The following is a 27,586-nucleotide window of genomic DNA, read 5'->3' on the forward strand; positions in this document are numbered from 1 at the left end:
GTGGGATAGAAATAGCACACATATACAGCGGCTGAGCTAATCTACACCGATCCGGGCACTGGGCGAAAGTTCAACCCGCCTCTGAGATGCAACGCCTCTGTAAATGCACACAGCAATGCTGGTGTTCACCATTATAGCTTGTATGCAAAGAAGTGTGCCTAATTGTATTGAATGTGCACATGCAGTGTACTTCAAAAGTTTTTTTGTTTTGTTTTTAAACTGCTTGCAAATAATTTTAACATCAGTTAAATATAAGGCCACTTAAGTGTACTTAAAGTCCACTTTCATGATTATGTTCCTTAAGTAGGCTACACTTTTAAAGAGTGCACTTTATAATAATGTCAAATAGGTTTTTTTTGCATTTCATATTTCAAGACAAAAAAATTATTATGAAGATTCATATAAAGATGAACTGGGTGGGTCAAAAAGCACTCTAAAGTTCAGCTACTTGCATTTAATAATGTAATCTATAATATACTTTCATTTAATTGCAGTTTATAAATAAGTGTCTGAAAACATAAAGCTACAGTCCATTTGCACTTAAGTATATCTTTTAAAGTACATTATTTCCATACCAAGTACTCTTTTTTTAAAAGTATGCTAAATTGGACTTTTTGCGCAAGAGAGTATATGCAGACTTTTTGTGCTTTCTCTGCTGTGGGGGAATGTGGGGGAAAGAAGATGGTAAATGTACAAATTTACTTACCAAAGCAAACAAACAAAACAATTGTAATAATAATCTACTATTTATCCAAATAAAGACACTTAAAATAAGGAATATTTCTTAAACTATATTTTCACTTCTGCACTTACAAGTCGTCACATTAATACTAGTAACAACGGTTTGTGATATTGCTTTTATACAACAGTTCACTAACAACATTTAATATCGAGGAACTTACAATTTCGAAGCAATATCGTCCGATACTTTTTTGTATGTTTTGCTCAGTCAGCAAAAATAATTCCAGATAAAAACACTGCGTCCAAAATCGCATACTTCCCTACTATATAGGCTAGTAGGCGAAAAACAGCAGCCTATGTGAGGCGAGTCCGAATTCATAGTATTCGTAAAACAGTAGGCGAAAAGTACCTGGATGACCTACTTCCACCCGAATTCTGAAGTGCGCATTCAATGGACACTTTACTATCCCATGAGGCCACGGGAGAATATATAAGAATGGCAGTGAAGCAATGCAACTGACTCTGGTAGGTCATGTGACAGTAACAATATGGCGGATGTAGTACATCCGAATTTCATTCATACTACCCATATTCATACTATATAGAACATACTTTTTTAAAGATCGTGAAGTAAATTAAAATTCAAATGCAGTACCTATACTCAGACAGTACGCGATTTCTGATGCACCGGAAGACTCAGTAGCAGGTTTCCATTACTGAATGATTCAGCGACTTTGAAAAAAATCGATTCAATGAATGAATCGATGGCACATTCAAAAAGACATTCGCCTGTTTCGTCTATGAATGAAACTGCATTTTCGAACAAATTGGTTAAATGAACGCTCTACTGACTCACTCAAAGATGATCACTTAACGCCACCTACTTTGTTTCCTTGTTCATGTTCATATTATTTTTGGGGCTTCATGCAAGGAATATTCCACGTTTCGGCATAGTATATTTTGCTTTGAGAAAAGAGCTAAATGATATATCCAACAGTTTTTTTATTCCCCTAACATGTCCGCTTATCTTATCTTTGATAGGGAGACCATACGTCCCCTTTATCCCGGACATGTCCTGACCAAGATATCTAAATTGCCTAAAATGTACGGGTGTTTGGCTTTGTTTTCCTATTGTTTTCATCCTTGCTGAAATGACTGCAAAGTATTTTGACTAATAGCATGCAGGCATTGCACACAATTGACCAATCGTGGCGTGCAAGAGAACTGTAAACTAAATCAACGCAAAGACGCGTACAAATTATGTACAAGCACATCAATAGGAAAATAAAACCCTGCCAGGGCACGTCTGTGGAAAAAAAGAGGATGTGGTCATTCTGTTCGATCATATTAGGAAATTATAAGGCATCTAAAGATATAATATGAGAAACATAGGCTAAATGAAACGCATTCGGAGTCTCTCATCACTAGTTTGGCGTACTGTGAGTGTTCATATTGAATCCTGTGCATCTAAACTTAGATTTTATGTTGGCAAATTGTACTTTTCAACAACAAGAATGTGGAAGAATTATGGGTTTAAGACACAGTAAATTGTGACAGAACTTGGTGAACTCTTCCTTTATAGGCTATACTTTAAAAGCATCCTTTGTCTGAATTTTGCCCTCTATCTGTTTTCATACTTGACTGATTTTTCACATGTATCATGAGGGCAAATATTAAGAGAGCATAGACATCATTGGCTGGCCCTCATTTCATCATTTTACGTTTACAGGATTTTAGGACTGACGGGACATCTCTAGGACATTTATCATCCTGTCTTTCAGCCGCTGAATAGCTGATTTGGTGGTGTGTCGTCATGTTGAAAGCTCGAGCCATCTTCCCATTTTCAACTTCCTTGCTGCAGGTTTTAGTTTTGCCTGTAATTTGTACCATCCATCTTCCTCTCTGCTGACAAGTGCTTCAGTCCCAGCTTATAAGAAATACTCCCACAACAGGATGCAAACCCGATGATTTTACGTAGGCTATATTATGAATTTGGTTTTCATCAGAACTACAGCTGCTGATATTAGCCGAAACGCTGATCTGATTGCAGCAACTTTTGCATCATGGCCAATACATTTTATCACAGGGGTAAACAAACTTTGATAAGCAGGCCACTGCTGGCATGGGAAAGAGTAAACACTGACACACAAGCAAAAAGACAGAGAAAAGATTAACTGAAGCTAAAAGGAACGTTTTTGCACCTTATTTACCCTTAAATGGTACATATCAGTACCTTAAAGAAACTAGCACTTATTCTACCTAAAGTGTACATATTGGTTCCCTTTGAAAAGGTATCGCCCCAGTGACAGTTTTGTAATTTTTTTTCTGAGTGTGTATGTTGATATTTGATCATTTTATTTGGTTTTTAAAAATGTAGAAAAGTTACTTTGTAAATGAAAACGTTACTTCAATATATAAAATAAATACATTTTGTATAAAATATAATGTAAAGAAATTGTTGGGGGTATGGAAAGTTGAAATAAATGTAACATTTTAAATAAATCACTAAAATAAAAAAATAACCAAAATTATGAAACAATATGAAGACCTATGCAAATGGTAAACATTCGAGTATATGAGGAAACATTAAATAAAAACATGAAATATTAACATATAATACACACTACTGTTCAAAACATTGAGGTCAGTAAGATTTCTTTTAAAAAAAATTAATACTTTTATTCAGCAAGGATGCATGAAATTGTTCGAATGACAGTAAAGACATTTATACTGTTACAAAAGATTTCGATTTCAAATAAATGCTGTTCTTTCGAACTTTTATTAATCAAAGAATCCTGAAAAAAAAGTATCATGGTTTATGCAAAAAAAATTATAAATAAATAAATTCAACATTAAAATAATTTTAGTTTTATTTTTCTAGCTTTGCATCACAGAACTAAATTACATTTTAAAACATTACAATAGAAAATAGTTGTTTTAAATTGTAATATTTCACAATATTGCTGTATTTTTTATCAAATAAATGAACAGAAGAGACTTCTTTAAAAGAACAAAAAAACTTCATTCATATAAATCTTCATAAGTATTGTTTCATAATTTAAGTGATTATTTAATTGCTAACATTTCACACGTGATATGATGCAGTACCATGGTATTGTTATTCACCAAATGGGGGTTAGGATGTTAATGTAGGTCAACTGTTCATTACTGTAACTCATTACTGTAATGGGACACATTGAGAACATATTTACATGTGGATTAGACTTGCATGTTTAAAACGATAAGATTTTCTTTTTAGGCCTTTTGATTGTGGGCTGTGACACTGTCAGCATAGAGTGAGTGAGTGAGTGTGTGTGTGTGTGTGTGTGTGTGTGTTGAACAAGGCTGTTCTTGCATGATACTTATTTTCATGAGACTCACCCTGTTATTCAGCACTTTCTTTTGAACACAGGTTGACTCTCACTGCATCCGTTTTGTGTCTGTGTGTGAGTTCCTGTTAAATGATTTTGGACAAAAGTATGTAATGATAAATGTGGGAGTGTTTAAACATAACAGTGTGAGTAAATGTGTGTCTGTTTGCACATACACTTCCTTTATAAACACATCTACGTGCTTGTGTCTGCGCGTGCTTCCTTGTGAAAAGGCAATTTATCTCTCATAATAGAAAGTATGTGTCAGGTAAAACAAACATTGATTACAGGAACAGTCACTATGAGATTATTGACTTCCTATGAAGGCGGTAGGTCTGTAAAACGATAAGGTCGATATGAAAACTATTTTATCACTATGATAAAACTTATCTAATTTATCTTGTAATGTTTTGGTGTTTTATATGGCTGTTTTCTTAAGGCTCTTTCCGGCCAGTCCCAGTAAAGAGCCAATTAGGCTAAATGAAATATGGATTATAATAAAGTGAAATTCTGAATGCATGCAAATGATAAATATGGAAAAATAAGAAATAAATATCAGATAAAAGCGATTTTGAATGGTCACAAATACCATATACATTTAGAGGCAGATGTCCACTTAATATTCAGATTAGAGATCAACCAGTATGGGTTTTTGGTTCTTGAATTATTACTTTTGGTCCTCCTAAAATCCATAGTGCACTACGGTTTAAAAGTCTAGGGTCACAAAGATTTTTATTTTTTATTTTTTTATTAATACTTCCAAAAATGTATGAAAAGTGACAGAAAAGACACTTATAAAAATAAAAGATTTCTATACAAAAGAAATGCTGCTCTTTTGAACTTCCTGTTCAAAGAATCGTGAAAAACAATGAAAAAAAAAATCAGCTTTGCCATCACAGAAATAAATTACATCTTAAAATATATTCAAATAGAAACCATTCTTTAAACTTGTAATAATATTTAACAATTTTCACTGTTTTTACGGTATTGTTGACTCAAATAAATGCAGCCTTGGTGAGCAGAAGAGACTTCTTTCGAAAACATTAAACTGCAAACTTTTAAACAGTATTGTATGTGGTTATATCCTTGGATTATTTTCATGTTTTGTTAAACCTAAAGTTTAGATCGGATTACATTTCAATAATTAGTCAAAATAATCTGTTTAGATTATAATTTCCCATCTATACTGAGAGTGAACAATGTGGCACAATAAAACCAGAACATGGTAATCAAAGAAACACTAAAGCTTGATTTCATCATTCCAATTTTGTCACGTCACTCATTCAGTGTAGACACAGTAAAACTGTCAGAGCACTGGGTCTGATTAATCGTGGGGTGCTCCATATCCCCGTCCACTCCCACGCTGCGGCCCACTCAGGGCCCGCCTGGGCCGAGCACGTTGTACTGACTCAGGACCTGCTCCTGTCTTGTCTGGCACAGGGCCTGGACTGAAAACCCCACAGACCTGCCAGAAAGTGAGTCAGTCGTTTCCACCCAGACACCCTGAACATGCTGGAATGCAGCGCTATTTTCTCTCATTGTCTCGAACTGTTTGACATTCTTTCTTTATTTCTTTATTCTGTTTTAAAACATTAACATCACCTCTGCCATAAAGTTAATAAACTTCACTGACATGCACCAACGGTATTGAGGATAAGACATTATCTCAGCACAAAGTGAGAAGCAAATATCCACATTCCAGAACAAAAATTAAGAAAAAAAGTTAGAGGATAAGGGGAAACCCAGATGACAAAATAGAATTTCACAGAACTTGTAACTATATTATGTTGACATGTTCCCAAAAGGCTTTGTTTTCTGCCATCTAGTGGCCAAAATAGTTACTTCATTTATTTTTCATGCAGTGTGCCTTGATTAAAAGTTTCGACACTCCTACAGAGTGCACTTTTTCTTTGTTTCTCTTTTATATGCATTTAATCTGTTGTTTTATATCACTGTGTAACACCGGGACACCCTTTGGATTTATACAATACAACCATAAAATAACATTTTTAGGGTTTTTATTTATTTTGGCCAATAAAATTCCATGACTTTTCTAGTCGTTTCAATAAAGTGCATACACACATGAGATCGAAGTGACCGTTATTACTGATACTGACGGAGTCTGTGCATTGTCTCAAAGACAGTCACTTGCCGCCACCAACTGGCGTAATGATGTAACTGCAGAAAGAGTCACTGCAAACATGCAAAAGGCATTTCTAGTCAAAAGAAATACTTGAATATGAATGTTTAGTCACACTTCTGAAATTCCTTGAGATTTCTAGGCTTTTCATAACTGTGAATCCTGCAGATAATTCCATTTGCAGTATTTAACACTCCTTTCTTATTTTACTAATAATAATAATAATAATAATAATAATAATAATACATTTTGGTAGAATTTAGTGTTCAGGATTTGTCGAGACACTGAAATTTGGGCACAACTAAAAATGTCAAGTAGAAGCTGTGAGGCTGTAAAAGATTGAAAACTAGACCTAGATAGCCTACCATTCATTGTAATAAGACTAAGTGATTAGATGACAACATGTGCATCCATCTCACTCACCTCTGCCACCTGTCAGTCTGCCTTGTTTTCATCCTCCTCCATTGCCTTTACTTGACCTGACAACATTAAAGCAAATATGTAAATGTAATAACAGTTCCCCAAAAACTAGACACATTTTTAAACTACTTACATGAATCTTTGGCACTTTAACCATGATGTCCGCCCTAGCTGTGTCCATTAATGGCTACAGTTTACAGTCACGATGTGCTTGCGGTGATTTTAACACGCTTTCAATAAACGACTAGTAAACCACATTTATTACTGCAGTGCGTTAGATGAGCCTCTTCTCTGAGTTGGTGTAGAAACACGTTCAAACAGATCAGTGAGCATCACTAGAGCTTTTCAATCAATCAGACCCCTGTCGATCACTAAAGATCACGTGGTGATCAATTATGTCATCAAACGCCTAATGAACGATTTCCTGCCACTGCGTCTAAAATTTAAAATTAAAATTTACCAAAAAACGAGAGAATGTATAAGTTAGAAATATGAGCTAAAAAGTAATGAAATGTAAAATTACATGTCACACACACACACACACACACACACACACATACGTATATACATATAATCATATTTCATATTTGATTTGATTTGACACAGCTCATATTTCTAAATTATATAAGTTATAATTGAGACTTTTTGTCTAAATTCTCTCTTTTTTTGGGGTAAATTTTGATTTACCAAAGCATTTTTTTTTCTTAGGTGGTGGAAATTGGCTTCCATATTTAAGCCCTCTAGAGGAATAATTTTTAATTGAAAAAAGTGTCATATTATTCTATACTTTTATAACAAAAAGTTGACGAAAAGTCAGTTTCATCTACTTTAATATTATGAAATAGGCTATATGAGTGAAGTGTCTGTGCCTGACGAAGACTTGTTGTTCGAAACGTTGCAATAATCAATTTTTTATAGAGCAGTTACATCAGTGTGCGGACATTACATTTGTTTTTTGCTTCAGTTTGTCTCTTTTGTCCTGCACCTGAGCCCTGTTTGGGTTTGAGGGATGTATTTTTGACTTTGAAATATATGAGTGGCTATCAATATACAAAGATGCTTTTTGGATCTAGATCTAGTAGGGGCTAACTGACAGAAACTTGACCCCTTCCTTTGGGATGTGAATGATGGATAGTTTTTAAAACAAGGTACCGGCGGTAATTCCTAGAACATTTTAAAACCACGGGCAGAGCACAGCAGTGTCAGAATCAGTGTCTAGGAAACCCAGACACACAAAGCCTTTGCTTTTGGCTCAGTATTGTACATGAGTTAATCTTAGGCCAAAGCTTGTGCCATTTCTTCAGAATCAGAATCAAAAGCCTTCTCATGAATCTTTTAGTTCAGGTTTTCTTTATTGATTTCTCCACATGTGATCTGCTGAGTTCACCGATATCTCCATGCCATCCTAAACACATTACTGTGGCCAGGTCTTCAAAATGCAATACAAAACTGGACACAAAACTGAACGGGTGCTTTAATATTTGTTCATTTGTTTTGTTAATCATGGTTCAATAGAAGGCTGTTTAGGTGTCTACCACATTGGGCAAGTGGATGTATTTTGCTAGTGGTAGAGACTGTTAGCATAATCAGTCATGGAAAGTATTTTCTAGCTCGTTTCAGTGCCATGATTACCTCTTTTTACATCACATAAATCTGTGCATAACCATCTTAGTTCAACGTGTAGATTGTGTTTATTACAGTATGTGGACGGGCGATCATTTAATTTCGGTTTTACATTGAGAGATGCAGAATATCAAAAGAACCTAATGCACTGTTTTTCAGACACAAATGCACAAACCCATCAGTGAAATGTTGCAGGGTTCAGAATACACAAAATAAAATAAAATAAAAGATCAATGCAAATTATTAAACAAATAAAATCTTATATTGTACATTGCATTATATCTGAAATTTACAACAAACTAAAATAAATAAATATTGTATTACTAACATGTCTATATTAAAATGCCTTTGAGTGCTAATTTAATTGATCTTCTTTTCTACTATGCAAGAGCTTGTAAAAGTCCATAAAAGCAGACCGATTGTGGAGAGTCAAGTTACTTGAATTTGATGCTGATAAAGGAGAATATACAGTAAGACGTGGTATAAAAATATCCATTGAATGTTCATTAATGCTGCCACACTACACCATACAATAATAAATCAGAAATGATGATATTTTAAAAAATGGATTCATCAAATGACATGTAAATGCAATCACACATGACAGTGGATGTGAAAGAGTGTCTCTGGAATGCCACTGCACCTGTTGGAGCGGCTCGTCTTCTCACACACACACCATCATCATGCTGTAATCAGGAACACTGTGAACTCATGTGTTATCCACAGGCAGTCTCTACAGACACTGGCCTTTAAAAAAGTCTCATCCCAGGCCTCTAGGTGTATGACTGTGTTTCTATTCAAAGTTAGCGCAATATCGTACAGTGTATGTGGTTAGACTGTCTCATTATGGCAGTCAAAGAATGAGAGCTGAAGGTCATTGAGAAACTTTGTTTCATCCCATTATCACTGCACTGTATGTGAAGAATTCAAGAAGATGAAGTCTGTTATCTGTCTCTTGTCACTGAAAACAATTTAAAGCACCTGGGTTATGAATTCATGAAACTGAACTCATGATATTTGAGCTCTACAGTTAACATCATTGATGCTATTTATTTACTTCATGTTTTATCATGCATGCTTCATTAGTGCATGTTACTTAAGTAAACGGCTTGCAAATGCCGTCTCATAAAGTCTTCATCAACTCCCAAGGTGAAATGTGGGCCAGAAATAGTTTTTTTTTTTTCCTTTAAAATGACTTGTTTTCAATCTCAGACGTCTCCATTTGTGTTTGAATGACTAGAGAGTTTTCAGCAAGTGCAGAAAAGGTTTTCCAGAATCAGAGCTGAATCCGCTGTTATTTTGTGGCTCGTCCTGATGACATTGAAACGGAGCGAATGAGTTGTTTCCGTTGGCCTTTTGGGCATCGACGTAGAACAAAGTCGTAGTTGGCTGATGTAGACATGGCATAATATACGTTGGCCTTTTCTGGAATATGCAGCTCTACAACAAAAATATGCACAAGAATTATAAACATTGCATATGTGCGTTATTTTTAATAAACATCAGAAGATTAACCTTACATTCATAGTTTTTATCTAAACATATATAGTGGGTTTCAGAACTTTCTCTGATTTTACTAATGACACATTTTATTTATTTAAATGAGTTTTCAGTACCCCTGCCTTGGGCCAGAACTTGTACGAGGGTGAAGTCCTGCTCACTAACATCCTCCAGGTTGTGTTTTTGCAGAGCTCTCTGGATCACCTGGGCCGTCTTATCCTGACTGGTCAACTGAGCAAGAAATCATGGAAAAAAAAAAAAATCATAAAAGCCAGCTGAGAAAGAACAGAAACCATCCAGTTTTTGTTAAATATTTACAGAAACGTAATAAAAGAAATATTCCACAATCTTTAGTAGTTGATATTCAGCAGAAGAGGATATGAAAGTTTACTCAAAGAACAGGTTTTGAAAGATGTGGATTTAAGCACAAATGACTCCTAGATTTTCTCTGAATCATATGAACAGTTAGATTTATATTTAACAAACAACAACCTTTTTGATTATGCATTTGATGATGATGATGATGATTAAGTAGCTAATAAAGAAGGTGCTAAATTGCACCTATGAATAGCATTTAATGCATTTTAGTAGGCTCTGTAATGAATACTAGTTAAGTTGAGTATCTAAAAGAAAATTTCCACTTTGGTTTCGGTAGACTGCAGTGGTTCCCAAACCTGTCCTGGAGGCCCCCCAGCCCTGCACCTTTTGTAAGTCTCCCTTATCTAACACACCTGATTCCACTCATCAGCTCGTTAGCAGAAACTTCAAGAACTAAATTGGGTGTGTCTGATTAGGGAGGCATACAAAATGTGCAGGGCAGGACGTCCTCCAGGACAGGTTTTGGAACCACTGTGGTAGAGCATTTGTTGCAAGTCAAATGAAATCTCTATGAGAGTTTATTTCCATTATGATACTCTAAACAGCTGTTTTTTTTTTCATAATAGCAAATTTGTATTATATATTTACTAGTGCTGTCAAACGATTAATCGTGATTAATCACATCCAAAATAAAAGTTTTTGTTTACATAATATATGAGTGTGTACTGTGTATATTTATTATGTATATATTTAAAGATGCAAAAATAAATAATAATTATTATTATTATTCAATTATTAATTAATAATTTAATTAAGCAATTGTTTACACGTATATATAATTAAATCTTAAATGATTTTTAAAATTGTTTAAATATTTAATAGATGCTGTACAATATTTATAGCTACCGCTTTCCCTGTCCCATACTTACCAGTATGCTCTTGTACATGTTGCCATTTTTGCAGAACTCCACACTGACCCTGATGATGCAGGAGTCGTCCACCTGCCTGTTGTAGAAGGGCAGGGAGGTCATGGAGACCGAGCGCTTATGGGAGGAGACCAGGTGAGGGTCAGCTGACGCTGAAGAAGAGGAGGAGGAGGAAGATGGATTCAGGTTGAGGTCCTGCTGAGAGCTGGAGGACGAACTAGACACGGTGGAGGAATCAGGAGAGGAAGACGAGGGAAAAGCCTCAGTGTTCTGACTGCAGCTGGAAAGAGCCTATGAGATGAGAGGAGACATTTCAGAGCCACTTTTATCATAAGACACCATCACAATCATTATCAAGTGAGAAGCAACAGTTCAGGACTGGCACAAACAGATTTGGATGATTAGATATAAACAAAAATACCAGGTGACTTAACTTTGTAAGGGGTTAATGTAGAGTTGAATGGTTATTATATTGCCTGAATGATAATATTACATCAATTTTGTTGATTTGAGCTTATTATGGGAGAAGAATGAAAGCATGAAACTAGCTACTTAGAAAATAGAGGATGCTGCTGGATACACCAAGGTTTTGGGTTCAATTCCTGTTAAAATGTAGCTTGAATGCATATAGCCAAATGCATGAATGTAATGTTGTAAAGAAGCATATATGAACTGAACAGCAACTTCAAACGATGGAAGCGATTAGGACAAACATTTCCAAGAATCTGAAGCATTTGAGTGCTGACGTCTGTCTGTCCCTGAATACGGTACAGAGGACATGACTCCTGACACAAAGGACACTTTTTTTAATGCTGCGCTTGAGTCACGACAGCAACGTAAACGCATGAGACATTAAAAACAAGGACAGAAACTTTAGCTGTCTGTAGGAAATGATGTCAAAGACCTTAGAAGTGAACAGTGATAATATCTTGATGTCCTTAAAAGACATAAAATGGCTCACCAAGGCTGCATTTGCTTGATCAAAAATACAGTAAAAACTGTAATATCGTAAAATATTATTACAATTTAAAATAGCTGTTTTTTAGTTAAATATATTTTAAAATGCAATTTATTCCTGTGATGCAAAGCTGAATTTTCAGCATCATTACTCCAGTCTTCAGTGTCACATGATTCTTCAGAAATCATTCTAATATGCTGCTTAAGAAACATGATCAATGTTGACAAAAAAAATTATAATTCATATCTAAAGATGACAAGAGGTGTATTAAAATAATTGTAATGATAGCTCATTTTTATTAGGATTAATAACTGAATGTCCCTACTGACAAATGCACTAAATGAAAGAGTCTAAATGAATAAATGTAAATGTGTATGTGTGCGCACAAAAGTACCGGTGATATAAAAGACGATGATTGAGCAGCAGATATTTCCTCAGTTTCAGAGCTGCTGGATCCTGATGAGGACACGCTGATCTGGTCTGAGTTCTTTTTGGACCCCTCGTTCCCTGACAAGAGCCTGCAAACACAGATTTTTGCTATATTATGCCAGTGAAAGCTTGCAGATAACAGGACAGTTGCTGGAAACTCAAGCTAAAATGGCGCTTAAGCTAGACTTATACTCACGATGAGAGCTTTTTGGTGAGAGTTCGGTGACTCCAGCCACTGTTGGATGGAGAAGTGTCATGAGGAGTCTCCAGCTGTCTGGAAAATTCATTGCTGAGGACAGTGTACGCATAAGCATGATTCAAATGTAGGAAAAGCCAGGATTTTGGGGAAATCTCTTTAAAAATGTGATCTATGTTGTTTCTAATTGTTTTTTTATGAATAAAATGACATTGATATTAATGGTACACTCTAAAAAATGCTGGGTTAAATACAACCCAGTGCTGGGTAAAATAGGGACAAACCCAGCAATTGGGTTGTTTTGACCCAGCGGTTGGGTTACTACCCAGAAGGTTGGGTTAAACATTTAACCCAACCGCTGGGTCAAAACAGCCCAATTGCTGGGTTTGTCCCTATTTTACCCAGCACTGGGTTGAATTTAACCCAGCATTTTTTTGAGTGTATAACCTCAAAAAAGGACCTAAAATTCATCATAAATCTATCATGACTCAACTCGTATGATTGGAGTCTCACCTCTCCTGATCCGACAGCAGTTTCTGACTCTGTAGCCATGCAGCAATCTGAGGATGATGGGGTAAAACATACTGACAACACGGGGCCTGCAGCTGACGGATCTGCCTTAAAATCTCATGTTCCTGCAAAACAGTGGGAGTAATTCCCATGAAATGAAGAGGCAAAGCAACAATATACAGAGCAAGAGATTAAAGAGGAATACAAGGAACAAAGCCATGACTGTTACGTAACACACCATGCACAAATAATACGTCATGAGATTAATATCAGTCCGCCTTCAGAAGAAGAAAGTGCTCTGTAAACATAAGTCTATATCTCTACGGCGCCAACGTCAAACCGACGCTTTAAAGAGGACTTCATGTTTGTTCAGAATGGGCTCTTTAAGATCACAGCAAATCTATAGCAACAACAACATCTGGACAAAGACGGCTAACCTTGGCTGTGTTCAATTAGACAGTTAAGAAGAAACAAAGAGAAGGACTCACCCGTCTCCTCTTTTCAAAATTAATGAGGCCACCCTGTTGATAGTATGTACAGAAATCAATCAAAATTATCATGACATTAATGACAATTTTGCATGTGCAACCACATGAAAAATGGATAAAATAACTATTTTACATTTTCAAAAGAAAATGTGAGAGATGCAAACATCAAACATGCTAGGGTGTTGTGCATGATATTTAAGCACATTGTAATGCAGCTACTATGATGTTGAGTGTTTTATAGCACGTTCTCTGCTAGAGTAGTCCAAGTGTTACTGCTAGGGCGTTCTGTCTGATCATTAGAGCGCTTCTAGGGTGTTGTGCATGATCTTTAATTACATTGTTCTGCAGCTACTATGATGTTCTGAGTGGTTTTAGCTATTCTCTGCTAGGGTAGTCAGAGTGTTGCTAAGGCATCGCTTGGGTGCTGCTATGGTGTTCTGGCTGGTCACTAGAGCGTTTCTAGTGTGTTGTCCATGATCTTTCATCACATTGTACTGCAGCTACTATGATGTTCTGAGTGGTTTTAGCCATTCTCTGCTAGGGTAGTCTGAGTGTTGCTAAGGCATCGCTAGGGTGTTGCTATGGTGTTCTGTCTGGTCATTAGAGTGTTTCTAGGGTGTTGTTGTGCATGATCTTTGCATTGTTTTGCAGCTACTATGATGTTCTGAGTGGTGTTAGCCATTCTCTGCTAGGGTAGTCAGAGTGTTGCTAAGGCATCACTTGGGTGCTGCTATGGTGTTCTGGCTGGTCACTAGAGCGTTTCTAGTGTGTTGTCCATGATCTTTCATCACATTGTACTGCAGCTACTATGATGTTCTGAGTGGTTTTAGCCATTCTCTGCTAGGGTAGTCAGTGTTGCTAAGGAGATGCTAGGGTGTTGCTAGGGTGATCTGGATGGTCACTAGGAACATTTAAGTTCCTAAATGCTCCTAGTGACCATAAGGATGTTTCTAAATGGCTGCAAGGTAGTTGCTAGAGTGTTCTGTGTGTTTTTAACACATAATAATGTGGCTGTTAAGGCATTCTGAGTGTTGCTAGGGCATTGCTAGGATGTTGCTAGGGTGTTCTGGATAGCCATTAGGACATTTTTAAGTGGCTGCAAGTTAGTTGCTGTGGTGTTCTGTGTGATTTCAGTGGCCAATTATGTGGCTACTAAGGTGTTCTGGGTGTTTTTAGCACACAATAATTTGCCTGTTTGGGTGTTCTGTTTTGGGTGAGTATTTTTAGTGCATTCTCTGCATGGGGTATTCTAAGTGTTGCTAAGGTATTGCTAGGATGTTGCTATGGTGTTGCTAGGGTCTTCAATAATGTGGCTGCTAGGGCCTTCTGAGTGTTTTTAGCACCATCTCTGCTAATGTATTCTGAGTGATGCTAGGACGTTGCTAAGGTGTTGCTAGGGTGTTCTGGGTGGCCATGCTGTGGTGTTCTGCTGATTTTAGTGCCCAATTGTGTAGCTGCTAGGGTGTTTGGGGTGTTTTAGGGCATTCTGTGCTAGGGTATGATTGCTAGGTGTTTGCTAAGCAACGGAAATGTAATAGTATGAGCATCACTAATAAAGGCAAGCAGTCTGTCATTTCTAAACAAACATGATTCCAACCTCACCTCCACAGTGTCTGGTAGGGCAGTGTCCAGCATGGTCAGTACTGTAAGGTATGTCCCCAGATATGGAACTGTCCCTCCAGCTGAGCTCTGTAAGAAATCACCCCGCTATTAATCACCTGAACAGCATCACCGTAAAACACTGATATATATATTTTATACTGAATATAAAAAGTGTGTCAACTGTCATCATCTTCACCATCTGTTTTGTTAAAGGGCATCTCTTGGATGTTTTTGTGGTAGTGTTATCCATGTCAGCTTGACTCCCATCCTAAAACATGTGAGAAATAGCATGAAGTCAAGCTAAGATGTGACACTCTAATAATTATAAAAATACACAGCACAAACAAATACTGGGTAAAACAGTCAATTAAAAAATTAGAACTGAGGCCCTTTGTTTTTCGCTCATCGATAATAAGAATAGTGCTTTCACATGAACTCTGAGATCAGGTCATTGCTCTGATAATCCCAGCACACTCTGGTCAAACAAAGTAGTCAATATCAGTGTGTCTCAGTCCATAATATCATAAGTGGATTAAGAAAAGAACTCCAAATTTGAGATAAAATGTGTTCCACTTGAAATTGCAAAAGAACGCTAAATTAAATTCACATGTCGCTTGAACTGATTAAAAAAACCTGGATAAAAACCATATCAAAGTCTATTCAAGGCATATTGAATTACCGTGATTATATGGTTTTAAAGGAAATGCTTAACGCTAACAACCTTTTCATCAGGTAGCACAATGTTCCAGTGTTGTTATTGTTAAAGGTTAGTTGGGTTAGTTCACCCAAAAATAAAAATTCTGTCATTAATTACTCACCCTTGTGTTGTTCCAAACCCGTAAGACCTTCGTTCATCTTCGGAACACGGACGCGTGTTCACAACAGTACCATGACGCTAGTGTGCGGCGGCGCAGACGCTGACCCAGATCCGGCGTAATGACGTCATTACACCGGATCTGGGTCAGCGCCGCCACACGCTCGCGTCATGGTACTCTAACCCTTTAAAGGGAACATTGGATGCCATTTTTCACAAGTTAGTATGATTCTTTAGGGTCTTCATGAATGTCTGCAACATACTCTGGTTAAAGTTCCTCAGTGGTCATGTAAAACAACACCCTTTTTACCTTGTCAAAAACAGCTCTGTTCACAGCGAGCCGTTTCGGTGCATGTCTCTTTAAATGATAATGAGCTATTGCCCTACTTTACTACTTAAAATAAAAATAATTTTTAAAAAATTCAAAATATTACTAAACACTATAACAGTATATAAATAATACTAAAATAACACTGATGTGTTGACGGCTTACATCCACAAAGATTTCTCGGCTGGTCAGAACACAGTTCTCATCGGGGAATGTTTCACACAGGTTCTCAAAGACAGACATGGCCTCTCTGGAGATACAGAATCAGAGATTTACAACAAAATATGGCTTAACCATAATGCTTTCCACAAACGACTCAGGTTTTCTACTAAGTTGCTGGAAAAAACTACACCGAGAACAAAACCAGCTATACGAGACTATAGTGAACACATAGTGACTATAGTGACCATAACATTTGTGCAGTGTATCTCTACCTGCTGAGAGCAGCCCACGTTTTCCTTAGTCTGTAGATGGGGTTGGACTGAAGGGCAGATAAAATGGCCTTAAGAGAAGAGAAGTTCTTCAGCTCTCTGCACCCCTGCGTGAAATGAAAAAGTCATTCTTTAACACAATATCTTTGAAGGAGTCTTAAAAAAAAGACTAAATCTCACATGGACAGCGTTAGAGTGACTTTGAAACACTGAAGATCATTTAAATCTCCACCCGACTCTAAAAAAAAAGAGCGAACCTGTGCAATCCGAACCCATTTTTCAATGATTTTGGCTCTTTGTGTGGCAGAAGACGAGGATCGAAGCAGAGAAGTGATGACCCAGCTGGTGACTGCATTAAATTGGGCGATGGTGGCCCAAATAGTGGGTGAGAGGTTCTCTTTCTTGTCCCGTTGAGACCACACACAGCCCAGACATTGGAAAGGGACCACCTTCATGAACAGGTCCTACAAACATCAAGAACACAAACATTACAAGTCAATATAACCATAAGGTGTCAAGCAGAAGCAAGCTATGAAACACTGGCACTCACAGCATCCATTCGTGTGAGCTGTTCGGCAACATCCGTAATGGAGAAACTCAAGAAATTCATTAGGTTATCGGACTCAAAGTCTCTCTCCTCCTTATTCAAAGCTGATTCTTCTAGATGATCAACTGGACCACCTGCCACAACATCTGGATGTGCAAAAGACAGACTGATTCAAGAGGCTAAATGTGATCTATACACATTTTTCAGCCTATAACAATAAATAAAAATTTGATGTGCACATCAAATAAAAAATGCAATAAATTTAAATATATAATCCATCAATTATCTATTTATGTAATTGAGAGACTATACGCGGTATTTGTGCATTTATAAACACAAGTGTGTAAATTCATATATAAATCAAATAAAAAGAAATAAAATACATTTAAACATCCATTTGTTAACACTACAAGACTAATTAGGTTAACTGCAAAAAAAAAAGATGGGATTAAATATGGTGAAAATATACACTACCATTTAAAAGTTTGGAATCAGTAAGATTTTTTAAATGTTTTTTAAGAAGTCTCTTATGCTCACCATAGCTGCATTTATTTTATGAAAAATACAGTAAAAACTGTGAAATTGTGAAATATTATTACAATTTTAAATAACTGTTTTCTATTTGAATGTAATTGTGTGAAAATGTCATTTATTCCTGGGATCGAAGCTGAATTTTCAGCATCATTACTCCAGTCTTCAGTGTCACATGATCCTTCAGAAATCATTCTAATAATCAGTTCTGATTTGATGCACAAGAAACATTTCTTATTATTATCAGTGTTGAAAACAGTTTTGCGGATTAATATTTTTGTGGAAAATGTGATATATTTTTTCAGGATTCTTTAATGAATAGAAGAATCAAAAGAACATCATAAAAGGGATAATTCACAATACATTATTCAAAAATGACCTTCAGCTTGGAATTTCCTAAGGAGCGTTTCATAGCGCTTGGCCAGCGTGAAGAGAGCAGGGTGTCCTCTCAACTGCAAGCACATGAGACGCAGTGACGAGTGCATGGGAGCGTCCCTCAAATCATCACTGTACTCCTCCAACCACATCTGAAGCACAGTCCACAAGGAGCTATGAGGGAAATAAATCAATATACAAATATAAATATATACACACACTGAAGCTGTATTTTCAAAATTGTATTACATGCAGCAATTGTACACATGTAGAGCCACAGTGCTTATATATATATACACACACACACACACATTGACAATTTAATCAAGGCCTACTGTACATAAAAGGTTTATCAGACATCCCATTTTCCGAGTATATTTTTACCTGTTAGGGTAATTGGTGCTGTCAAGCGCAGAGACAAGGTTGTCCCTATTAGAAAAAAAGAAAAAAAGTAAAGTTCTTTACAAATACTATTTATATATAAACATTACTAGTACTGTGTGGTGCTTCATTGTTTTAAGACTTCTTGTCGTAAAACCTTATTGACAAAACAGTGTAATAAGAGACAGTAGCTATAAATCAAACTACCAAGACACACCTTTACATTTTACATGTTCAAGTATGACTGAAAGACTGATGCTAAACTGCTTAAAACCTTTATTTATTAGTATCTGCATTGTTTTCCAGTAAAAATATCTTAAAGATGAATTTGCTAGAGAAGCAAAACTAATAAATGAATAAATAAAGTGTGATGAATAAAAATAGTGCAATAAAAAAATAAAAAAATAGTGCAACCAATCAAACAGTCAGGGTAATTAGATTTATATGGACACTGCATTCGTCTAATATCTTTCAAACTTTAAAAGTGATGCTTTTAATTTGCAAGATTCAACCAACACCCAGGCTTTCTTACTTGTCTGTCATATTCTGTAATGGTTTAATGAATAGACAAAACCGGTTTTCACAACCCAAGTGTTAAATCAAAAGTGTGAAATTTATCATTAAAAGCTGTCTAATTGAAACCTCAAAGAAGGTTGTTTAGTATATAAACCCATGAACCTTCAGAGACGACCAGTGGAAACTGAGTTCAAGGAAGTGATCAGTGATGATGTATCTTAATGATGTAGGGAAAAAACTCAACACACACAAACTACTGATAACCAAATACAGCTGGCCATCACAAACTCACATTTGCATATTAGTGTGCACACATCTAAACACACACCTCTGGAGGAGCATCTCGATGAGTTTGTTGGAGCTGGTGAAGGTGCGATACGTGGACAGCAGTATCCTGCCGTAGTCTTGCTCCTGACAGCAGGGGTCCAGAAGGTGAGAGACCAGCTTGTCCAGCGGGGCCGCTTTTAACCTGCGTACTTTACATGTTCGGTACTGAACGAAAGCCTCTGTGGGATCGGCTGACTGCTGGACCGGCTCTCTGCGCAGGGTGATCCCAAACACCGCCCCATTTTCGTGCTCCTCACCCCACTCTTGAACAGGCTCCTTTGCCAAAAAAAAAAAAGACTAATAATTGTATTTTTTGAAAAAATAATATACTGTAGTTCACTGAAAAAAATACATACAGATTTTCTATAGGCTATTTACGTATACATGTTGTTCCAAATGTATACTTGTTTGTTTTTTCAAAAGGAGAATTTTTTTTAAAGAATTGTACTAGGGTGAGTACATAAATAATGATCAAATGTTCATTTTCGAGGGAACTATTTATATGATTAAGAGACTAAAATTTAGGACATCATGAGATATGTGATTAATTATGTTGAAAACATAAAAGAAATGATGACCGCACAGTTACAACACCTAAAACATACACTACTGTTCAAAAGTTTAAAAAAAACAGACACTACCTTTCAAAAAATTATTTTGAAAGAAGTCTCTTCTGCTCACCAAGGCTTCATTTATTTGATCAAAAGTACAGTAAAAACAGTAATATTGTGAAATATTATTACGATTTAAAATAGCTATTTTCTATTTGAATATATTTTAAGATGTAATTTATTCCTGTGATGCATTGTTTGCATTGTTTGTAAAACAACACTGGTGCCTGCCAGCTAAAAGCAGCATGGATTTGCAAACCACAGACATGAAGACAAAGTGTCATTATGACATGCTTCAGCTGCCTGACGAGCAGCTGATGTGACTATAACATTAGGGCAAGTCCACACGAGCACACCTGAGCCATTCTGAGTAAGGATCACTCCTCCTGCTGAGTATGGGTTATGTGCTCACGGTAAACTACTATTATGAGCTGCTGTGACACTCCAGACTATCAATTACAGCCCATTATTGAGGAGTTAAAATGATAAACGAGGAGAACTGAAGATGTGAAAACAAGCAAGCAAAACAAGAGACTACTGTTCAAATCCAAAGCTTCAAGAGAATGAAACTGTGCTTGAAAACAAGAAAAAGGAATAATAGGTGGTAAAGCATGTTGCTATGCAGTTGCTAGGGTGTTCTGGGTGGTTGCTAGGTGAAGAGTGTATCCCAAAGTGTACCAATGAGTGGTGGATTGCCAGGGAATTGCCATTCAGTTGCGAGACGTGTGCGAGACGTGTGCGAGACGTGAATTTAAGTTGTATTTATTTACAGAGGTATATTAAATCACATTTGACACTTTTCTAGTAAGTTTAGTTTGTGTGTGAAGACGCTGCAGGCCATGGCGTAGCGCAAATCCATTAATGAATGTTCCGAAGTGAAGTAAACTTCAACGGATTTCCCGTGCTCAGGGAGTAGGGAGCAATGAACACTGTGTAGGGACCATGTCAATCGGAACACAGTTCATACATGGAACTCTGGAATTGAGAACCACTGTTATAAGGGGTTGCTAGGATGTCACCAGGGTGTATCCAAAAGTTTACCAGCATGACACTATGTTATTGTGGGTTGCCGAGGTGTTGCTACATAGTTGCTACATTGTTCTAAGTAGTTGCTAGAATGTTTCTAAAGTGTTCTGGGTGGTTGCTAAGTGAAGAGTGTATCCAAAAGTTTACCAGCATGATGCTGTGGTGTGTTGTGGGTTGCCAGAGCGTTGCTAAGCAGTTGCTATATGGTGTCCTAAGTGGTTGCTAGGATGTCGCTAGGATGTTCTGGGTGTTCACCAGCATGATGCTTTTGTGTTGTGGGTTGCCAAGGTGTTGCTATGCAGTTGTTATGGTGTTCTAAGTGGTTACTAGGATGTCGCTAGGGTGTTCTGGGTGGTTGTTAGGTATGTATCCAAAATTCATCAGCATGACACTATGATGTTATGGGTTGCCAAGGTGTTGCTACACAGTTGCTATGGTGTTCTCAGTAATTACTAGGATGTTGCCAGGGTGTTCTGAATAGTTGCTAGGTAAAGAATGTATCAAAAGTTAACCAGCACGACACTATGGTGTTGTGGGTTGGCAAAGCATTGCTATGCAGTTGCTATGGTGTCCTAGGTAGTTACTAGGATATTGCTAGGGTGTTCTAGGCTACACAGTTGCTAAGTGGTTGCTAGGATGTCACTAGAGTGTTCTGGGTGGCCAGCAAAGTTTAAAACTCTTGTTTTATGGCAATGGCTTTTTGAAAAAGCTTGTCTACCTCAGCAATTGCTAATAACTACAGCTATTATAACTCACAATCTGAATATAACATGAGGCTTTCCTGATGAAAAAGCAAAATGAAGTGCCTTTTGATTTATTCCAGTGAACAAACACTACAGCTAATGAGAAGCTGTCCACAGCTCAAGAGCAACAGCACTTCAGTTAAAAGGACATGCACCTGGGACACAAAACATATCATTATATTTACAAAACATTTCATTAAAGCTGCATAATATGACATACACAATTATTCTTTCCCAAAAGTAATTTGAAACCTTTTTAGCATTTGTCCCGTTTCCAAAACATTCCCATTCTCAGTGCTCTTTCAGCTCCATATCTCCTCTAAACAGCAGGTTAATAGTTACTGTAGACACATTCATAACATTTTTCACTCGATCACACAAGTTCATGGGCATTTGCCATCAGATAGCAGGACACAAGAGAAAATGGCTATTATGCAAGGACTAGGAAAAGAATAACGTCTACTTTCTGACACCCAACAAACAGTCCAGGCCATGTCTGTTGTCAGTAAAGCACAGAACTGGCACATACAATTTTTTTCCTCTACACAAAATAAGCTATTCAACAAAAGCTGAACTGGAACTGCTGCTGACTAGGTCATTTACTTTGGCTTAATGTCTGTTGCCCACATTCACCAGGCCAAATCTCACACCAGACAAAACAGAGGCACATGACACACAACGCTGGGCATAAACTGGTGGCTGGCGTTGATTAGCTAGTTAGCACAATGGGACAAATGTGATAGAAACAAAATGGAAGACAGGCTTCACGTCAAATGTTAAAATAAAGCTATTACCATAATATGTCTTAAAGGGGTCATATAATGCGATTTCAATTTTTCCTTTCTCTTTGGAGTGTTACAAGCTCTTGGTGCATAAAGAAGATCTGTAAAGTTGCAAAGACTAAAGTCTCAAATCCAAAGAGATATTCTTTATAAAAGTTAAGAGTCAGCCACGCCTACCTAAAACGGCTCGTTCTAACACGCCCCCACATACCTACATCACTATTATATATATGGCAACTGAGTCCCGCAGTTGTCCTCAGTGTTAAAATATGGATATCAAAATCATACAGTCATTGTTGGAAAGGGTTCAAATATGCAAAAGATTCTGGAAACAAAAGAATTTGTGGGACTTGAAGGATTTTCCTGAAGAACAGCGGGCAGTTTAACTGTTCAGGACAAACAAGGGACTCATGAACAACTATCACAAAAAAAAATAAATAGAGAAAGGAACAACTAGGAAAATAGTAGACAGAAAGGTTAATGTGGTTTTACAGCATTACAAAAAATATATATTGACAAAAATGATTCACTTTTGCACTAGATATTCACTTGATACTAGATATTTTGCACAAACCCACTACTAGAAAAAAACATATTTGGACTTTTAATTCAAACCCTAGCTGTTACTGATATATAGCTTTTGTGACAACTTGCCCCGACTAGCTATGATTTATGACAATGTAGTTGAACACAGTAACTTCAAGCCCATCTCTCTGACCCACATTGAACGGCCTCGTCTGTCAGCACTAATGTATATCTGTCAGGTGCTGGGACAGCACATTTTCTGAACACGATCTCTTACTCTATTTAAAGGGCATTCAGGCCACAGCAATACACTGCATTCAACACATACAACTCAGTTCACAACACACTTACGTTTCGCGCAACTATAAAGTAACCTACTTGTTATTCAATAATAGGAATAAGAAATAAATAATCCATTGTCTTACCATTGTCAACTCCCTTTTTCCCATTTCTACGAGGATGCTTTTATCATATAATCCTTCCCATCTTCATAAATAACCGGAAAAACTTTGCTTTTTAGAAAATAAAAGCATTTCGCTAGAAAATAATCATGTATCTTGAGGATTGCATGTAACATTTAAGTTATCACGCCATTTATGACATCTTACAGTTGCATATAAAACAGCCTTTTGAATAATAAACAATGATCGTAGATATAAAAATAAACTATTATTAGCTTATATGTTCCCTATAACTATCAGAAACGCCTGTAAACACGCATCATGGTAGAATATCTTTGCTTTGAGGCAGACTATCGCACTAATGTGTCGCTTATAAATAAAGTGGGAGGTGTTAAAGGAGGAAGCATCTCACCATCTACACTGTAAGCGACACCACAGAACTTAAACTTTGATATTCAACACTGTGCAAAGCAATATGCGAATGATTTACTGAAATTTGCGAGGCGCAAAACTGTTGAGCGGCGCTGTCAGCTAAGCGTATCTAACTCTAATCGTACTATCTTAAAGGGGTCATATGATGCTGCTAAAAAGAACATTATTTTGTGTATTTGGTGTAATGAAATGTGTTTATGCGGTTTAAGGTTAAAAAAACGCATTATTTTCCACATACTGTACATTATTGTTTCTCCTCTATGCCCCGCCTTTCTGAAATGCGTCGATTTTTACAAAGCTTAACTGAAAAGCGAGGTGTATGGAGTCAATATAATGCCACATATATATGCAAAATCATAAAGTTTTGCAAAAGAAAATAAAGTTTTGCAAACAAAAATAAAGAATTGCATAAGAAAATGAAGTATTGAGGGAACAACTTCTAGTTGATAGTATATGCTACCATATATTTCCGGCGATCCACAGCGCGAATTTGATGTATTGCCTCAGCGATCAGCACGGATCAGCTCCAGGCATGATGAAGCGGATATCGTCCTCTTTTGGAAGGCCAAACGAAGTAGTTTCGCTTTCACAACGAAGCACACAGCACCTTCATGACATGGCGGCAGCGGCAACAACAATACTACAGCGAGAATAAAAGTTACGCCTTCTTTCTTTGCGTGAACATTTGGGCGGCGTTATGCAAATCTTCCCACATCGTGACGTAGACATGTGGAGGCGTGTTAGAACGAGCCGTTTTAGGTAGGCGTGGCTGACTCTTAACTTTTATAAAGAATATCTCTTTGGATTTGAGACTTTAGTCTTTGCAACTTTACAGATCTTCTTTATGCACCAAGAGCTTGTAACACTCCAAAGAGAAAGGAAAAATCGAAATCGCATCATATGACCCCTTTAAATATAATTTAAAGAAAACACAAAGGTTGTGTTTGTACATCTATAAATGTAAAATGAAGTGACAAATAACCTCACTTTCATAGAGTTTGTCGGCGTACCGTCTGGTACTGATCTAAAGGGGCTCGATCAGGTATAACAATAATTACTTTTTTTTTTTAAATTATGAATTAGGTTTTTCCTAGAGTAACTTTTTTGACCTAAACAAAACGTGCATTCATGAAAAGGTTACTTTTTTAAAATAAAAATAATAAATACGTGTTTTATTACACATACATACGTGTGTGTGTATACATACATATATATTTTTTTTTTTTAACTAATATTGAATTCTATTATGGCATTGACAGCAGCTACTGATGCATTTTCATGAAATTAATTAAATGCATCAGTAGTTGCTGTAATGCTATATTAATAGAGTTCAATAAATTTATATCAAATTTAAATTTATATATAAAATGTATACTTCATAATACACTTTTTTACTTTGTTTACCAATCATATTATGAAGGTTCTGACAGCCAATCTTATATTTAAAATATTACTTCTATATCCTCATAAAGGGCAGGAGATGAAGTGCCTGAGGGAAGGGCTGTTCTGGTTGGTGCACAACAGAGGCCAAGAGCTCAGCGTGTGTCTCGTGGGACTGGTGTGATGTGGTTACTGTCGTCACTACCGATCATCTGATCTAGCCGCTAAACTTGCCAAATAATATTTTACACACTGGTAGAGACATGTGTGCTTCAATATACTATGAGGGCAGGTGGAATTTTCCAATCTCAAATTATGTTTTATCTCAGAAGCAAAATGAAGTGAGATGAAACAAACAGTAATTAGGACACGGCTGGTGTGTGAAAATGATAGGACAAGCTAAGGCCACAAAACCTATCCTAATATTATGTCATTTTTGCAGAGCACACAATAACACCTACATTCTGTGTTAATAAACAATAACTTGAAACCTGAGCTCTGGATTGAACTCCCAAAGTGCATATGAGCTCTATAAAACTGGGTTTCGCTGTAACAGGAAGACATCAGCCCCTGGAGATGTGGGTATCATGGTCACTATGGGAGCTGTGCTTCTGTATTGTTGAGGGAGTTCAGGCAATTTGAAAACAGTGTTACCCAAGACGATGTGTTTGAACAGCATGGTTATTTGTAGCACAACAGAACTTCCCTATGGGAGTGGGATTTTGTATTTTAATACTTTCCTAATATTCTAGAATATCAGAAAACGTTTTTTTAAATTTCCTGGTTAGAATGACAAAGGACATAATAATAACACCCCGATAAGAGTTCAAGACATCTTTCAACATTTAAAATATGGGGAACAACATGATTTTGCCTTTTAGTAGCCTACTTATCTAATATTACAGTTTTTAAAATATTGGAAACAACATGATTTTGCCTTTTAGTACTTATTACCGTTTTTACAATGGGAAAAATATTAGAGAATATTTTCATTTTCTGGTTAGATAGACAAGCTATAACTATAACAATTCCATAAGAGTTCAAGAGATCTTACAAACTTTAAAATATAGTGAATTTGAGTAAATTTAGCTCAGTTCACCCCATATTGAAATTTCTCCACAATTAATAAGTTAATAATATTGTTGTTGACATATGAATTGAAACTCTTTGACAAAGTAAACAATTAGAAGAAATTGTTTAATGCAGTTTGAACCAGCATATGAAGCAAGTTTAAACAATAAACCGTGAGAAAAAGTGAAAAGTTGAAACAATACCACCAGAGATAGTTCACCCAAATGTGAAAACGTGCTGAAAATGTACTCACCCTCAGGCCATCCTAGATGTAGAGGAGTTTGTTTCTTCATCAGAACAGATTTGGATAAATGTAGCATTCCATCACTTGCTCACCACTGGATCCTCTGCAGTGAATGGGTGCCGTCAGAATGAGAGTCCAAACAGCTGATAAAAACATTGGGTGAACTATTCCTATAAAGACTGTGTTTGAATGATATGTCACCATATATTTAAACTACTGTATGTTTTTTTTTAATCAGTACTTGTCAATAAGGCAAAAGGTCTTGAAAATGGAAAACAAGACCTCCAGAGAAGTATATAGATGTCATGAAATGGTTTTACATTATTTTAGCACTGATAACACATGACAAATGCTAAAATAAAATATTTCTCCATACTAATATCAAGAGAAAAGTCATCTTTAACACATACTTTATTTAAAGTGAGTAAAAAGACTGCTCTAGATCAGAGCTCCTGCAAAAATAGATGGACTTCTGTATATTTGGTCAACAGCGCCACCTTGTGGGTGACTGAAAATTTGATAGTTCTATCATTAGCCGCTCTAGGTAAGTAACTATTAGAAGAAAGTGTAGCAAACTGTAAAATTATTTGCGCAACAAACCAGTGTGTTTAGGAATACGATATTAAACTAAAATAATATTATAAGACCAGTTATTAATACCAGTTTGCAATATCTTGTAATAAATTGTAATGTAGACACATGCATTTTCTGTAAAGCTGCTTTGAAACGATGTGTATCGTGAAAAGCGGTATACAAATCAATTTGAATATCAAGAAGCATAACGGGCTGTTTTTGTTCATTTAAATTAACTGTAAACAGATGACACCGGAAGTCTCGCACATTCAATTTGCAAATGGCTGCTATAGCTATTGGGTGAAAATTTAACACACTTGCTAAAATAAGCATTTAATGTAAAACAATGTTTTTATATTTAAAAGTGAAACTTATTGATCACTGAT

At 36.5% G+C, this 27,586-nt stretch overlaps 1 protein-coding gene and 1 pseudogene across 1 annotated transcript; both read right to left on the reverse strand.

Annotated features, from left to right (window-relative positions):
• Positions 1-6,973, reverse strand: part of LOC107718586 (uncharacterized) — a 61,655-nt pseudogene extending 54,682 nt beyond the window's left edge.
• Positions 6,974-7,958: 985 nt separating this feature from the next.
• On the reverse strand, positions 7,959-23,825 carry LOC107718589 (ral guanine nucleotide dissociation stimulator-like 1). Its single transcript, XM_016525741.1, has 17 exons — positions 23,525-23,825; positions 19,414-19,688; positions 18,573-18,617; positions 18,193-18,362; positions 17,286-17,428; positions 16,993-17,199; positions 16,739-16,842; positions 16,470-16,554; positions 15,359-15,430; positions 15,163-15,249; positions 13,561-13,593; positions 13,076-13,197; positions 12,563-12,655; positions 12,332-12,455; positions 10,983-11,270; positions 9,852-9,966; positions 7,959-9,675 (listed from the first exon to the last, which is right to left on the reverse strand). Exons 1-17 carry the CDS (start codon positions 23,546-23,548, stop codon positions 9,530-9,532), a joined length of 2,133 nt encoding a protein of 710 aa, XP_016381227.1. The 5' UTR covers positions 23,549-23,825; the 3' UTR covers positions 7,959-9,529.
• Positions 23,826-27,586: the final 3,761 nt, after the last annotated feature.

This window comes from Sinocyclocheilus rhinocerous, unplaced genomic scaffold (assembly GCF_001515625.1).
Source record: "Sinocyclocheilus rhinocerous isolate Xijiao unplaced genomic scaffold, SAMN03320098_v1.1 scaffold182, whole genome shotgun sequence".
NCBI lineage: Eukaryota > Metazoa > Chordata > Actinopteri > Cypriniformes > Cyprinidae > Sinocyclocheilus > Sinocyclocheilus rhinocerous.

Coding starts and splice junctions, on each gene's coding strand:
- LOC107718589 (XM_016525741.1), bottom strand. CDS start 23,548: ATGGGAAAAAGGGAGTTGACAATG. Junction 15,250..15,358: donor GCCCTTTAACAAAACAGATG/GTGAAGATGATG, acceptor GATTTCTTACAG/AGCTCAGCTGGAGGGACAGT. Junction 13,198..13,560: donor ATTTTGAAAAGAGGAGACGG/GTGAGTCCTTCT, acceptor ACTGTTTTGCAG/GAACATGAGATTTTAAGGCA.